Below are 17,312 nucleotides of genomic sequence, written 5' to 3'. Positions count from 1 at the left end.
TTCCGATTAAACATCTTACAATAAATATAAAGTTATTATTAATAGGGGCTCTTTTGAAAAAAGCAATAATTACATCTCAAAAGATTAAAAAATATTTTATATTTTTAAATATATAATTTTTTTAAAAAAATTTACATTTTTAAATGAAGGGAGTAGTAATTAATGTACGTGTGTATAAGACATGGACAACATGCCCTTTTTTTTCTTATGTGAGGAAAATCTTTAAAGGGGAAAAAAAAAAGGGCTACAATTAAAGAAAGTGGGCCTCAATCGAACTGTTGGACCCAATTAACAAAATGTTTGGACTTCAAAACTTGTAGAAATAAATGTCATTACATTTTGTCATAAAGAATTGGGAAAATCCCTTCCAAACAAAGTGGGAGAAGGTTATTCATAGAAAATGATTAATAAATAATGTATTATTATCAAATTAAATATATGATTTTTTTTTCAAATGAAAACTTGTTATTGGTTTTTATTTGCAGATAATATTTTTCATAAGTCATTGAATGCAATTTTCTCTTAAAAAATTCAGTATTTTGGGCTCTACCTCTTATAATTTTAGGCCAAATAAAAAAAAATTAACTTAGATATATCAAAAGAAGCTAATCATTCATAATATAGCGAACTCCTATGAGAAAAAGTGTTCAGTTTTAATATTCAATGATGTTTTAAACTGGGCTACCTTTAATTAAAAAGATATCCATAAAAAAAAATTTAAAGTTACATGATGTCAATAAATAACACAAATTGTTCACATCTTTTTGTTTGGCCAACAATACCACACATCTTTATAACTATTAAAAAAAATCCAAACTTGATTTAATAAGATTAAATAGACCATGGTAATCAAGTAAACAACCCATCATTTCCCAAAACAATCTTGTTATGCATGTCCTCTTGGCGTCATCACAAAAAATGTTGGATCTAAATTATTAAAATTGGTAAAAAAAAATATATGAAGCAAATTAATTCCTTTACATATAAATTCACCTGGATTGATTTTCTCGGATATTTTTCAGGGATACAGACACCATGCCACTTTCCCACTCTCAATCGGGGCACTGAAAAAGCTTGAAAAATTGTTCTGGTTGGAAAAAGAAAAAGACAAAAGCTTGAAAACTTGTTGCGCCACCATCGCTGGATGGGGTCTAAGAAAGACCTGTTTCTGTTCATCTGCATCACAATGAGCCTTTTGGGTGCAATTAATTGGTTGCATTAAAAAATGGCAGCTTTTTCCCAAAAAAAAAAAAAGGAATAGCAGCTTTATTTATGCAGCATAGACCGAGGAGCCCCTCATCAGAAGAAGCCGTGACTCTGGAGTCTGCATCTCTTCGATACTTATGCTTCGGGTTTTGCATTTAGAAGCTCGAGAGTTCCATAAAACAAGCTTTAAATCAATACCCATATAAGAAATCTTGGCGATGAGGCCAAAGACTATTTGACTGTTTTGTCTGTTGTGTCTTTTTCTCAGTTTCGCTGTAATGGTTTTGACCAACTTCTCTGTGTATTTTGCTCTCTCTGTGTTTTTTTTTTTTTGGTTTCTCCAATTGGGGTTTCGATCAATGATCAGGTCGGTGTGGTGCTAAGAGGATACAGTGGGTATAATACGAGATGGGCACTGAAGGTTTTGGAAAGTGTCTTCCCTGCGAAACAAGGCGGTGATGGTGGGAATGGAATTCACAGCGAAAGCGAACCAATTGCGGCAGTGACGGTTTTCTTTGGGGCTAATGACGCTAGTCTTCCCGATCGATGCTCTGCGTTTCAGCGCGTGCCTCTCCATGAATATAAGCACAACCTTCACTCTATTGTCTCCTTCTTCAAGGTATCCCTCCTCTCTCAGTCCAGTGTTCATGCTTAAATGCTTACGATAAGAAAGTTGGAAGCCGTTGAAACTGGAACGATCAGCTTTTTTTAAATAACACAGGGGTTTTGGCCCTTCGGTGTTGAAGTTGATCGCATGCTTATCATCAGCAACACTAATTCTAGATTGTAATGTAGTGCAAATTTGCTAAAAGATGAATTTGGATCCCTAAGAATTTTTAAAGCTGAAAGTTTGGTAGGGAAAAAGAACGAGAAGTTGGTATGATCCCATTGGGTTTTCCTAATGGCTTTTTGAAGCGTTCGGCTGCAGTTTCAAATTTTGGATCCTGTATTCGGTTGACCTAATTATTTCCTTGCTTTTACTTGGGTTGCACTTTGATTATTAATTAAAAGTCCTAAATTTGAAGTTTAGACATGATTTTCGTAATATATCTATGCTATATATATGTATATATCTATATATAAATATATATATATATATATATATATCTCTTACAGTTAATTTACTATTCTGTTTTTACTTATTACCTCATCCTGTCAACCTGTAATTAGATAACTTCTCTTGTTTGATGTCTGATTCAATTTTTAAGACACTGTCATGGATCTCATCCTGTGATTTAAGGGGACAATGAGAAGAGAAATAGAGGATGTGGGCTCCACTATGTCAGTTGGCTCTGACACCTCTCTCTCTCCCCCCCTCTTTCAGTGAAGCGGATCCAAGTCTATTTGTGTCTATTTCTTTTTTAATTTTTTGTTTTTTCTAACTTTATACTGAAAATTACCTCCCTGAGATTAATTTGGTAACAAAGCATTGTTAGGTATGAACGTGGTTATTCAGAAAATCAACCTCCACCATCCCACCTGCTAAAGTAAATGGTCCAAGTGTTAAAATTCACGTGGTTGTACATCTATCTAATGAATTCTTAACGGTCTATTGTTTACTGGTATGTCCCCCCCCCCCCTAAAAAAAAAAACAAAAAGAATAAAAGAAGGAAAGAAAATCTTAGCCTAGATCCTTCACTGCTTGCTTAACTCCCTTTGCTGGATTTGGCTGTCAATTTTTTTAGACAGCAGAGCGGCTTAATTTTTTTAATCAAGGGAGTTCAAATCTGAAAAGGACTAATCATTTGTGCCTTAGTGGGGTTGGGTATTGTATGGTTTCTGTTTCTTTGGTTGGTTGGTCAAAAATGGTTGTGGGAGTGATGAAGTGGCCCCATTAGAGAATGATTCCTTGAGCATGCCATGCAGTGGTTGTGGCCTTGATTGTTTGTGTTTGTAGGGCTATGGTAACCATGATACCTTTGGAAAAGTAGTCTGATCCCATGTGTTAAGATACGTCAAAGATACAATATAATATTGTATAGTAAATATAGGAGTATATATATCGAGATATTGTGCCATCAGTTGTTTGACCGGTATTATCATGATACTGCATCATTTACGTGATCTCAGTGTGTGTACATATTTACGCCATTGTGCTGAATACAATCAATCAGCTTTTGCCTCTGAATTTATTATGGTATCAGAGCATCGGGTTCACTAAAATATGGTAAGCTTAGGGTTTTGAGCGGCACCTACAAAACTTCTACAGAGAGCTTAGGGTTCTTAGCCGCACACATGACCACCGAACAGTCTACCAACAAAAATGAAGCCATGGATGTGTTGTCACCATACTTCATCCATACTTCTAACAGTTCGGGTCATGTCTATGTTGGAGAACTTCTACATGAAAGTAATTACGGCGAATGTGTTAATGACATGAGCAACGCTTTGTTTGCAAAAAATAAGATTGGGTTCGTTGATGGAACACTTCCGATGTCGAAGGCGGATTCACCAAACCCGAGTCACTAGATGTGCTATGGTGCCATGGTAAAAGATGGCTCGAAGGCACAATAGACAAAGAGATAAGGAGCAACATTAGATACGCTAAGATTGCACAAGAGATGTGGGTCGATCTTGAAGAAAGGTTCGGCAAGGGCAATGCACCGAGAGCTTACGAGTTGCGTAAGGCCATGGCACACATGCGACAAGACAAACAAACTATATTGGCATTCTTCACCAAGTTGAAAGGGTACTGGGATGAGATTGAGTCTATTGCACCATAGCTGAAATGCTCTTGTGGTGGGTGCAAGTGTGACATGCAGAAGCAGTTGATGGAGATGAAGGAGAGGAAGCACCTGTACGACTTCCTCATGACTTTGGAAGACACCTATGCAACCATTTAGACTCAAGTATTGAGTATGAGGCCTTTACCAAAATTGGGAGTGGCATACCTTCCAGTGGCTGAGGATGAACAGCAGAGGCACATCTCTACGAGTCACAAACCAGCGACAGAGGCTGCCGCTTTTCGAGTCCACAATGATCGCAATGAGCATCGAAGGGATAGACCTTGGTGCAATCACTACAATAAATTGGGACACAGAAGATAAATGCTATGATCTTTTTTTCTATCCAAGTGATTGGAAGGAATTCAATTGGGAATGGCGTGACAAGAGAGGTGCACTAAAGGCAGCACAAGTCAGTGGAGAAAGAACCAGATACCTGGTCTCACAATGGAGTAGTTCAATAAGCTTTTGTAGTGCTTAAATTTGGAGGTAAATGAAAACAAGGTGACATCTCAAATCCAACTAGTGGCAAACATGTCAAATAACACTTGGGGTAATGAACCATGGATAACCGATACAGGTACTTCGGTGCATATAACTTGTAATAAAGACCACTTGATGACTTTGAATCTCTCTCACTCACCACTTGTGAAGATACCAAATGGACTGGCTATACTTGTCAAAGGCATATGAAGCGTGGCGCTCTCTCCAAAAATGAGGATTGATGATGTTTTATATATTCTTAAATTTAAATGTTGCTTATTTTCGGTTAGCAGATTGACCAAAGATTACAATTGTGCTGCGATCTTACTTCTTGATTTTTGTGTGATTCAGGACTTGAGTACGAGGAGCTTGATTGGAGTGGGTAAGTGCAAAACTGGATGCCATGAGATATAGGAGGCTAGTTAGGAAGTTACAATACATGACAGTGACCAGGTCGGATGTAGTCTACGCTGTTAACATACTAAGTCAGTTCACAATTGAGCCTAGACACACACATTTGGTTGCAGTGGAAAGGGTGCTATGTTATCTAAAGAGCGCTCTTGGACAAGGAATATTGCTCAAGACTGATGAAAACTTGGAACTAGAATCTGATAGAGCGCTGCTCTAAATTAAATGCTATTAACAGAACCTTAAATGCAAGAAGAGATGAATGAGGAAAATTTTGAGGTTTTTTTAATATTAAGTCATAAGAACCAAATCAGTGTTACAAATGAGAAACTTACTAATTCTAGCTAAAACCTTATTCTGTATAAATGAAAATTACAACAAGGAAGTAACACAACAGCGAGAACAAGATCTCTCATTGATATTCGAGGGACTAGCACTCTCCTTACTTTTGTCTAACTCACAAAAACATTCTTGAGTGCTAACCAAAATAGTAACAGCAAAATAAAGCAAGCAAAAGGTGAGTCTAGCATCGAGACTAAATCTAAGCCACCTTACCAAAACATCATGACTTAATCCTTCTTTTTTGGACTCCTAGGATATTAATTCTGACCCACTGAGTATTTCTTTTTTGCATCCACCTACCCCCTTGATCTCCTCTTGTAGGTTTGACCATATCTCACGGTCACATTAGAAGCTTATTGTGATGGAGATTGGGGGGGTTGCCACCTGACTAGACGCTCTTGTAGTGGGTGCTTCATGTCATTAGGAGGATTGCCAATGTCGTGGAGGACCAAGAAACAGCAAGCTGTGGCAAAATCCTTCGCTGAAGCAAAATATAGGGCAATGGCGTGTGCAATCAGTGAGGTATTATGGCTTCAGTGGTTGCTTGGAGAGTTGTAAGAGACCCAAAACAAAGTGACGCAACTATATTGTGACAACCAAGAAACAATACACAGACAAGAATTCGGCATTCCATGAATGAACCAAACATGTAGAAATGAACGGCTACTTTGTGAGGGAAAGGTATCAGTCTGGAGAAATATCATCAAGCAAGGTTCGGACAAAAGCGCTTGGGAAGGATTGACTTCAAGGCCTAATAGATAAGTTGGGCATTGCAGACTTGCACTCTCCAACTTGAGGGGGAATGTTAAGATATGTCAAAGATACAATATAATAATATTTTATAGTAAATATAGGAATATATATATACATATATACATATATATGGAGATACTGTGTCATTAGTTGTTTGACTGAGATTATTGTGATACTGCATCATTTACGTGATCTCAGTGTGTGTGTATATATTTATGCCATTGTGCTGGATACAATCAATCAGTTTTTGCCTTTGAATTTATTACCATGCTTTATATTGCACAGTTAAATCCCCACTAACTATTTTGTGTAAAGGCCCTCTTCTTAGAGGGACCATAGGTTCAACTATAGATGGCTAGTTAGGTATTTCTTTTGCATTATTATTGTAATCTTGTGGCCTTTTGAGGGGGCCTATTGACCTTTTTGGGAATGTGGATCTCTACATTCATTTTTTTGAGTATATAAAGTATTCGCATAGAGATAGAGTAAAGGGAGATTATACGTGTAAAGATGGGTTGTATATCCCACATATTATGATTTTCTTTTAGAATGAATGGATTTAGATGAGCTAATTTACTCTTTTGGATGTCCACAGGCACAACAAATCCTGACTCTTCTGTTGGTTTATCTTGTTTTGATGTGAAGTACATGAATGTGGATTATGTTCTCCTATAGAAGTAATTAGTGATGAGGAATAAAATGAAAATTGGGTGAGTTTAAACAAATGAAGTTCTTGAATTAAAATACTTCTTGATTTTTAATTAATGAACTTGTGTTGTTGAGATGAAATTTGATGACTGTTGATGCAAAAGACTCTGGTCTACTTCAACATATATACATGTTCCTAATGATCTCTGGATCTTAGTTGTGATATGTTAGCTTCTAAGCTAAGGTGGATATTTTAGTAGTGGTCAAGGTACTTTGCCTGTTATCTCAAGAGAACAAGCTTGGCTTTTGTGTTTTGTATTGAACATTCCTCTGTTTTGTCTCAAATATCTGGCTGACTCAAAGGATCCTAATTGTTTTTTTAATTTACAATTTGAACCAATCTTTAGCTCATGATTCAGAGTCTCCATCTTAAGTCTACTATATCTTAGTTTTGTAGAATCAATTCAAACAAAATTTAATGGATGCTTGTTCTCTAATACTTTTCACTTTCCAATATATAGATGCTGAGAATTAATTTGACAGGTTTATTTTTGCATTGCAGAAGCGATGGCCTAATGCTCATGTGCTCCTCATAACACCTCCTCCAATTGATGAAGATGCGCTCTTAAGGTATGGTTCATAGGTCCCTTTAATCTCCCTCACTGATATTGCCAAATTTCTCTCCATGTATAATGTTTATGTATAAAATAACGGTTACTTATGGTGGAAGATTTTCTAAAATCCTATACTGTAGATATCCTTATGTGGAGAATAAGCAGGGCCTTCCAGAGAGGACAAATGAAGCTGCTGGTGAATATGCCAGAGCATGCACTGATATTGCTGGAGAATGTGGAGTACTTGTCATTGACCTCTGGACCAAAATGCAACACTACCCTGAGTGGAAAAAAAGAATGTTTAAGGTTCTTAATCTTTTTATATATACTTTTTTTAATCATATGATCATTCCTTGATTGTAGAGCATTATGTTACTGGTTTTTAGATGATAGTCCCAAAAAACATGTGAGGTTGTCTCTGTTTGATGACTTTGATTTGGATTTTGAATCGTCTAAATTTTGAAAAGAAATTTAAGACTGTCAAGTTGGAGAGTTAGACACAGAAGTGGGGAGGGGATGGGGTCCACTATGTTAGTCCCACTCTTTTTAATATGTATCTTTTCAGTTTATCTTGCAATCTACTTTAGAAGATCCAAATCCCATTTTTCCTTGAATTTAGTTTATAATAATGATTAGGGATCCTTTTTTTTTAGACCAAAATAATGACTATCTATGAAGTATGGAATCCCCCCCTCGGGGCCAAAAAAAAAGCAATGTTTGACGGTTGCATCATACATGGCACGATTTCTAAAATTATAGATGGAGAATTAAAATTTTCATCTTGTCATGTTGTCCAGACTAGTATCTGTATTTTCTGTGAATTGAGTTGTTCTGAGTTTGAAATGTTACACTCTATGAAGTTTTACTTCTGATTTGTATGTTAAGTTTTGATCTATGTTTAGATAATATAAATGGCTAAAATGCATTGGGGTGACTATGCCTAGTGCGTGAGATATTTCAAGCCATGATTTGGTTGAAATTAAAAGATGAGGAAATAGTTTAGATATTTGGGAGTCATTATTCAAAATAATGGTGAAATCAGTGGATATATTTCACATATGATTCAAGTTGGGTGGTTTAATTGGAGAAAAGTTAAAGGAATTATTTGTGACCATAAGGTGTCTAACAAACTTAGAGGAAAGTTTTATCATACTACTATCAGACCGACTATGTTATATAGTAGTGAATGCTGGGCTCTAACGGGACCGTAAGAGCATAAAGTTGGAGTAGCAGAGATGAGAATATTACGATGGATGTGCGGACATACACGTAAAGATAAAATTTGAAATGAGCATGTACGCGAAAAAGTGAGGGCAGCACCTATTGAGGAAAAATGATAGAAAATCGTTTGAAATGGTTTGAGCATGTACAAAGAAGACCGCGAGAGGCACCAGTGAGAAGAGTGGAACATATAACTTTGAATTCTGTTAAGAGGGGTAGAGGAAGGCCTAAGAGAATATTTTTGAAAGTTGCTGAACGTGATCTCTTAATTAATAATATTTCTAAAAGCTTGATAAATGATAGAGCACAATGGTATCTTGCAATTCATGTAGTCGACGCCACCTAGTAGGATAAAGACTTGTTGTTGTTGTTATTGTTGTTGTAGTAAAAGATGGGGAAATAATGTAAAAAATAGTGGCTGATTTGGTGACTCTTCCTCACATAAGGATCCTCTCAATTTCAGATAGAAAACTAATGGCAGTTTTATAATTTTGACTATTTAGTTAAATTTGTATGGTCTCAATTAGATAATAATTCTCTGGATGCATCCAGGTTCAGAGATCAGCTCAAGGATTTGCTCGTCCTTTGAGAAGACTTGGACAGTACAAATTTAAAGTTTTTCCTTTGCAATTTTTTAAGTTAAAACTTCATCTTTATTTAACTTTTGTTAAAATTGTTAATGACAGTTCCATAATGCCTTTGACCTTCATAGTTAAATCTTAACTAGCTTGGTATATGTGAGCATTGGGTTCATTCTTGTTGATTATTTACTCTTATGGACTGTGTTTTTACGCTTGTTTTGTGCATCATTATATATCCTTATGGATTTTGTGTTAAAGCTTGTTATTCATTCTAATAAAGTTCTACCAAAGAATATCTTGAAATTATTTATTTTGAATTAATTTTTTAAGCATGTTGATTTTCATGAATGAGATCTTAACTGTTTGACTGAATGTGGTAGTTAGAAAGTGGAATTTGATTATCATGTTATCGTTATATGAAGATGCTTTTGATTCAAATGTTTAAATGAAATTATTTGATTTATGAGTTATGGACTTTGGTTATTATAAATGATGACTTTAGTTAAATTTATTCTTACCCCATATTTCTTTTTTTCATTTCCTTTAATTGTAAATTATGATGTTATTCATTTGGAAAGATGTTTTTGACCTTAGATGGTATTAGCTGAACTTGTATATTGAATTGTTTATTGAGGAGCTTATTGCTGAATTGTGTGGAGATCTATTTTGAGAAATTTCTTTTTTTTTTTTCCTTTTGCAAAAGTGAAATTTATGTATTATATTTTAAAATATGATTTAAGTGCTCCATGTAGATTATAGTTAGGGTCCTGACCTTTATATTAGGTTGTCTATCTGCTATTAAGGAGTGAAGCTCTATATTATTGATTTGATATTATAAATTGTTGTTGTGGAAATTTTGTGAGATTTTAATTTCAAAGGAGGTTTTGTTGACATTTTTATAGAAAAGTTTGTGATTTTTAGTTTATACGAAAAGTATCAAATTAAAATTTTCTTTGATCAAAGTTTAAAGAATGTGAGTTTTGTATACATATTCTATACTGGTCACACTTGTCTTTGGGGCATGACACAGAGAGAGCTTAGTGAGATCATGGTTAAATCTTAAAATTGCAATTAGATCTCATAGTCTCCATAGACCTAGAAGAAAATTATTGAGCCGCAAAATATATGACAGCTTTTTAAGGAGATGGTGGCTTAAGATTCGTTAAATTATAGAGATTTTTAAGTTTGGCTAACTATTATATAGAGTATCTTTGACTATTTTTTAGATAGCTAAACTATTAACTAAGTAAGGAAAGGAAATAGAAAAAAATTAAGTACATGTAATTGCCTATTTGGAACCAAATGATAATTATTAATATTTAAAGATAATGATGTGTCAGCAAAGATATTTAGATTATGATAAAAGTAGAGTCGGTGATTTGGATTAATTTTGACGGGTTAGCTTGAACCCACTTGAAAAAAATTAGGATTCCTTAGCAAAATAATAGTTTTTGAAAAAGTTTATGCCAAGCCCAAATACTTGAATAAAAATTATATTTTTAAAAAATATATAAAATATGATAAATATGAATTAATTCGGTAAGTTTTAGGTTATTTTATAATAAAATATCATAACTTTGATTGCATTAGTATAGATATTTTCTTTAAAAAAATTAAAATGATTTATATTGTCATATTTTTGTTATTTTTAATTTATAAAATATCTTAAAATAATATTTAAAATATATTTTAATATTGATTTTTAGATTTTTAAGATTACATATTTTTTTAATTTTTTTTGAGTCCTATACATAGTTTTAATATCTATATTTTTATATTTTTTATAAAATAAAATGAGTAATTTTAAAATAAAAAATTAATTAAAAAAGCTTGTTTGAGTCGGGTTTATTTCGGGTTAAGCCAATGTGGGAATTATGATTGAGGAAGAAGGCACATTACGCCATCAGCATAAAGTTCAACTAAAGTTAAAATGTAATTTCTTAAAGTTTTGGGTATGTAAGTGTAACTATTTAAAATTTACCTAAAATTCAAGAAAATTACATGAAATTTAAGCGGTAAAAATACCTCAACAAAAATAAATTGAGTCAAACGGCTTATTTTGGCTTATAATTTTATATTGAGCCAAATTCTATGGTTTAAAAATTATGCAAAGGCCTTAAATAATTCAATAATTATTGGAAATAATTATTTTAGGATTGGAGTAAATTAATGGATAAAGTTGCTCCTTAAGAAAATTGAATTATAAGTTTACATTGCAAGAAAAGGTTGAATTCTCCCAAATGGATCCAACATTATTTGAGAGCAAAATGGACACGAGATTTAAGAAATTAAATATATGAAAAGAAGAAGTATTTGGGAGAACAATACTAATTTTATTGATTAAGAATTTCCAAAGGAATTAATTATAGAAACAATATTCATTTAGGCCAAGAAAATGTTCAAAATTCCTACCCAAGATTAAAAATATAATGAGAGGCCACTTGACCTCTTTCAAGAATACTGGAAGAAGGAGTTAGGCAATTTTCTTGGTCCAAATTGATTGAAATGAAAGTGAGAAATTAGATATTTTGAAATTCAAATATTATTAAATTTGGTTTAAACCTTCACTACAATCAACAACACTTTCTCTTCCTTCTCCCTTCCCATTTTTCAGTCATGAAGAGCGCACAGAGAGCATGAGCTTCTTCTGCAGAGATTTAGAGAGAGAAGGGAAAAATAAGGAAAATCTCTATCAAAACCACATTTCTACCTCAAAGTCCCTTTATAAAAGTTGTTCATCTCATCAAGAGCAACATTCCTATGGTTTTAGGTTTTCAAGAGGAAGAGTTTGATGTGACAAAGATGTGGAAGAAATGGAGAAAGCAAGAACAAGTTAGTGCATAGGGAAGAGATAGGCACAAGCTTTATTTTGAGCTAAGTATCTTGAGATTTAATTAAATCTTCACGAGGTTGTGTTGCTGCCCTGTCTTTGTAAAGATAGAATTTTAGGATTTTGATGATACTAAGAGCTTTGAAATGATGTTAAAAGAAGTTTAGGCATGATAGAATAAGAGTTTAGCAAGTTTTGTGAAAATTGGAAAGCTTGAAGTTAGGGGGAGATGTTGCCCAATTTTCCTCAAGATTGATTTAAAAACCTAATCTTGAGCCATGTAAATATGAAGCATGGAAATTGCTTGGAAGCAATCAAAATCTAGGATCTCAAATACCAATAATTATTGTCAAAACTAGTTTAAGGGGAAGGAGTTGGAATTTGTCAAATAAGAGTTTAAAAATGACTTGCTCATGAAAATTGAGTGGGGAAACTATGGTACAAGAATTTTTATGACAAGGAAAGTTCATGTGAAAAATTAAGATAAAGAGAGTAATAATTAAATAAAGAGAAAGTTGTCATGTATTGACAATGTGATTAATAGCTCTAAAAATTATAATAAATATTTTATGTCATATATTTAAGGCTAATGGTTGTCATGGAAAAGGAATTGGAGTCATGGGGGATCAAGTTATGAAAGCAAGAAAAACAAAGAAGAAATAATAAAGTTAAAAAATAGTGAACTTACCCTTCGTTGCATATTTGAAATTTATGCTTGCTTGATGATATGTGTGATTTATTTGATTGATTATATGAACCATGAGGGCATGTTTAAAGCTCTGTTTTTAAGTGTTCTATAGTCCATGTATGATGTATGAAACATTGAGCATGTAAACATATCATTATGTGTTTGTTACGCTATGATCAGTTAAGTAATGCAAGCATATGTCATGTATAAACGTTTTTTCCTTGTATGCTTGAATGGTATTGTTTACTATTGAGATTTTTTTGAGTCTCACCTCCAATAACTAGCCATTATTTTCAAAGGAAGAGCTAAAGTGCGAAGTAAAGGTAAGTGAAAGAAAGAATTATTTTTCTATGGCATTACTTTTATAAAAGATGAAAAATGTATAAATAATTCCATGAGCTATATGATTTTATGATGTGACCTTGATATATATAAGTGACATGTGGTGATGTATGATGACTAATTTGGAGCTCTAATCAATCCTTGAAATCATGATTGGTGCTGTCCAAATTAGGTTCTTTAGAGAGCAAGGTTACTTTTTCATTGTATAACATACAGTAAACCATGTTCATTGGTCATGAGAATTTTTATGAGAAAATTAGATACATAAAGTTTTCTAACAAGTCCAAAACCAAGTTGTTTGGATGTCTAAACCTTGAGTTATGAATTTTTGAAGTTGGCATAGATTTTCTCCAAAAAACAAAGCAGTTTTAAATTAATAAACTGTATTATTTGAAATGAAAGATGGTTAAAAATGTATTTTTATTATGTAAAGGACTTGAAGAGAATTCAAGAGAATTTTAGATCATCTTCACATGAATTTTTTAAATTTAATTGTGATTTTTCAAAGTTTAGCAAAAATTTTGAATTCACCAAATGAGCAATAACTCGACGATTAATTTGCAAATTTTAATTTATAAGCTTAAATTTTTGTTTGCTTGAACTATATTGCTTCCAAGTGCTTAGAGAAAGCGTCTAAAGTGAGGATATAACAATGAGTCCTTTTTTTTAAAACCATAATTTATAAATTTTTAAGTGATTTAGATCCTGAAAAAAAAAAAATAAAGCTTGAATCATCAATCTAAATTATCCAGATGAATTGATTAATTATACAAGTTTGTTCTTTAACATCATGTCCATATGTTTGTTGATTCATCATTATTCTTCTCAATAGACTTTAATTAGATGTATTAATTACCTCCTAATTAAGAGGAAGAGTGTTGTTAAAAATACACATACACAAGATTGATCGTTTACTTGGATAGAAGCTTCTTCCAGGCTATGTACATAAAGTATGAATTCCATATGATAGGGCTTAAGAATTATTAAAATTTGTTCCTAAATTAAAAATAAAATTCAGTATTTAAGTGACTTGAGATTCTGATTTTCTCACTTGACGGTAGTTAAACCTAATGCTATTTATAATTTGTCAATGTTTGAGAACTTTTGGGGCTAAAGGCTTATATTATGCCACAAAAATTTAAATAGAATGAAGTAAAAAGATCATTTTATACTTAAATTATAAGGTCATGAGTATTTGGAATTCAATTTTTTTTTTAAACAAATCGAGAGAGAGTTGAATTTATAATGTCATTCCCTCGACAACCAACAATTTTCTTGGAAGTGCTCAGACGAACCTAAAGTATGAATTTAATTTGTTTACTTTCATGCATGCAACAATTAGTTGAAGGCCTTCACCTTTGAATTGGAAAGCGACTTAAACATTGGCTTGCGATAAATATGTATTACTACTAGTACTAATTTGATAAAATATATTGGTCGTCACAAATAAATCATAAATTAATATTTTTATCAATTAAGGTAAACACTCGTTAACATTTCAATTGTATGAGAAGAATGATGGGGCATTGGTGCTGGTTCGAACTAATTTAGTCATTTCACTGTCTTCATTTTATTTTCTGTCCATTTCAGTAAATTAAACAAAAAAAAAAAAACAATTTCAGCTTATCTCATATATGTATATATATAAGCAGAATAAAAAATGATTATTGTGATGTTCCTAAACTCACTCATTACAAGATCATGAATAACAAGAAAAACATACAACATGAACATTATTAACACAACAAAAGCAAAGGACAATTTTGACATGAAGAAAGTAAACTAAGTTGCCAAGCGCGACGCTTATTAACTCTTCTTCTCGTCCTCCTCTTTGAGAGATCATGCACCATATTTGCAATCCGAAGGGGTTTTCCTGAGAAAACAACAACCCAAAACATTGATGCTCCAAAAGAGGCTCCACATATATACCCTAGCAGAATAGGCTTCCATCCAAATTCAAAAAATTCAGCATCAGAACTTGAACTTGATAGTGGGGGTTGACTTTTCTCATGAGTGAGGCATGGAATGTTAAGTTGAAATCCATGCAAGCCCTTGTTTCCTTTAAAGGAATCATTTGAGAATGTGTCAAAATGTGGTACCACAGGAATGCATCCTTCAAGCTTATTTTGTGATAGGTTCAAGTATCCAAGAGAGTCAAGACTTGCCAATTCTGGAGGAATTTTTCCTGCAAGCTTGTCTGATGACAAGTCCAAGGATTCCAACACTCTCAAATTTCCATTTGAGCTTGGAATTTCACTAGTTAGCATATGATGTGAAAAATTGAGTCCCTTCAATGCATCAAGCTCTCTGATAACTTGTGGAACTTTTCCTTCAAACATGTTGGATACATCAATAGTTGTAAAAACAGTCAAGACCTTTTCTAAATGAATGTCCAATCCTTTAATGATTACCTCGATCGAGTCTTGATATTGTCCTATGGAGTTGTTTTCATAACCCATGTAATGCAAGCCATATTCTTCATTTGCTTTTTTCATAGCTTCAAAAGATTTGAAGAATGTTGCAGGTAAAGAGCCACTAAAATTGTTATTCGAACAAGTCCATAACTCTCAATTTTAAGAAGGCAGGGTTGGTTTCACCCATGAAACTAGGAATTGAATCGTGTAACTTATTCTCTCTAAGAACAAGTACTTGCAACTCTAGAAGCCCTTGAAGCCAATGGGGAAAGCATCCTCTATGCCATTTCTCCCAATATCCAAGACTTTCAATTTTGTGCAATTGACCAAGGATCGAGGAAATGACCCTTCCAATAAGTTCCCATTGAGATTTAGGGTCTTCAAATTGTTGCCCGCCTCAAATGATTCAGGTATATATGATGCTTGAGAATCTATTCATTTGCAAATCCATCACAGAAAGAGCAAGGCGAGAGCTATCGGTATAGAGAGGAATGGTGCCTGAGAATTTGTTATGAGACAAGTTCAAAATTTCAAGAGAGCTACTGATGCAGTGTGGAATGGTGCCGTTGAAGTAGTTGTGGGACAAGCTTAGAAATTCAAGTGAGGTAGCATTACAAATAGAAGAAGTAAGCTCTCCTTGAAGCAAGTTGTTACTTAAGTCAAAGTACTGCATATATTTCAATGACAAGTGGTGCAACTGCACACTTCCTGTGGGAAAGTTGTGAGAAAGGTTTAGATGCGTAGGGTTTTCAAGGGAATGAATTGACCTTGGAATTGAACCGGACAACTCATTGTTAGACACATCAAGAGAATTCAATGAATAAGAGGATATTTCACCTATTTGACCTTTGAATCGGTTAGAAGAAATATCTAATCACTCCAAAGATGGTAGAGTAAAACACCAAGAAGGAATTGTTCCATTCAATAGGTTATTGTTCAAATACAAATATTTAAAAGTGAAAATCCAGTTATTTCATTTGGAAGATGTCCTTGGAAGCCATTATATGACAAATCTACATACTCGAGATTTTTAATTTTTGAAATTGAAGATGGAAATTGACCATTGAAATTATTTGAAGATAAACTTAAACTAGTGAGCCTTTGAAGATTTGAAAGTGATGGTGAGATTTGACCAACCAAATCGTTATCCGAGAGTTCTAAATAAGTAAGTTGTGTATGGTTCCAAAATGATTTCGGAATTTCTCCCGTGAATTGGCATGACCAAAGATCTAAATACCTGAGGGAATTACTCCAAGTAGACTTTGGAAGATAGCCTGTGAGATTCTCGTTACATCCCAAATCTATCTTCTGAAGGCGTGGAAAAGAAAAGATTTCATCTCCCAAATTCCCTTGCAATCCAGCACAAGCAATCATGAGATAGATTAAAGAAGATGAGATATTCTTGAATAAATGGCTTGGTGATATTGATGACATATCCACACCATTTAGATGAATATCCTGTATGTGGGTGGCATTTTTTAGGAGTCTCTCCCAAGTGTTTGGTTTAAAACTTACACCATAAGAAAGATCAAGTGAAACAATTTATTTAGATAGACATTTGAAGTGGAACTTCACCAGAAAATCCAGGCTTAAGTGTGTCAAATTTACAAGCTGTGAAAAGTTGGATAAGTATAGAGACCCCTGAAAGTCATTCCTTCTAAGGTCAAGCCTCTGAAGATAGGTAAGGTGGAAGAGACTATTGTTGGGAAGAATTTTACCATGAAGGCAACTACAATTAAGGTTGAGACTAATCACTTGACCTAATGGATTGCAAGTGACTCCATCCCATAAGCAACAATTTGTACCGTTTTTCCAAGATGATTTCTTGGGGCATGGAATGATGTTATTACGAAGAAAACAATTAAGAAAAATCATAGCAAGACTCAGAATAGGGGTCAAGGTCAGGTTTTGTAGTGGGAAATGAGTTCTTGAAATGGAGTAAAGCAGAACTTGGTCCGGACGGCATGATGGAAAACCAAAAGAAGAAGAAAAGGAGCACATGAGAAAGAGTTGGAGACGGAGAACTGAAGAGAGTGAGAACCACGCCATGTGAAACTAC

The 17,312-nt window shown here is 33.7% G+C and overlaps 2 protein-coding genes across 2 annotated transcripts; one reads left to right on the top strand and one right to left on the bottom strand.

Annotated features, from left to right (window-relative positions):
* Nucleotides 1-1,408: 1,408 nt before the first annotated feature.
* LOC129286292 (GDSL esterase/lipase At5g45920-like) lies at nucleotides 1,409-9,121 on the top strand (the record flags this gene model as incomplete). Its single annotated transcript, XM_054922285.1, has 4 exons — nucleotides 1,409-1,825; nucleotides 7,126-7,193; nucleotides 7,318-7,483; nucleotides 8,951-9,121. Coding segments are annotated over 4 exons (822 nt in total), but the record flags the coding sequence as incomplete, so codon positions are not given.
* Nucleotides 9,122-14,678: 5,557 nt separating this feature from the next.
* LOC129286291 (receptor like protein 26-like) lies at nucleotides 14,679-16,627 on the bottom strand. The gene is made up of 3 exons (XM_054922284.1): nucleotides 16,491-16,627; nucleotides 14,769-15,374; nucleotides 14,679-14,712 (listed from the first exon to the last, which is right to left on the bottom strand). The coding sequence occupies exons 1-3, from the start codon at nucleotides 16,625-16,627 to the stop codon at nucleotides 14,679-14,681; spliced, it is 777 nt and encodes a 258-aa protein (XP_054778259.1).
* Between the last annotated feature and the right edge of the window lie 685 nt (nucleotides 16,628-17,312).

The sequence above is a fragment of the Prosopis cineraria genome, unplaced genomic scaffold (assembly GCF_029017545.1).
Source record: "Prosopis cineraria cultivar Desert tree isolate PC_DT_omini unplaced genomic scaffold, ASM2901754v1 PC11, whole genome shotgun sequence".
NCBI lineage: Eukaryota > Viridiplantae > Streptophyta > Magnoliopsida > Fabales > Fabaceae > Prosopis > Prosopis cineraria.
The sequence above is the reverse complement of the archived record's forward strand: the minus strand, read 5'-3'. Positions and strand labels throughout refer to the sequence as shown.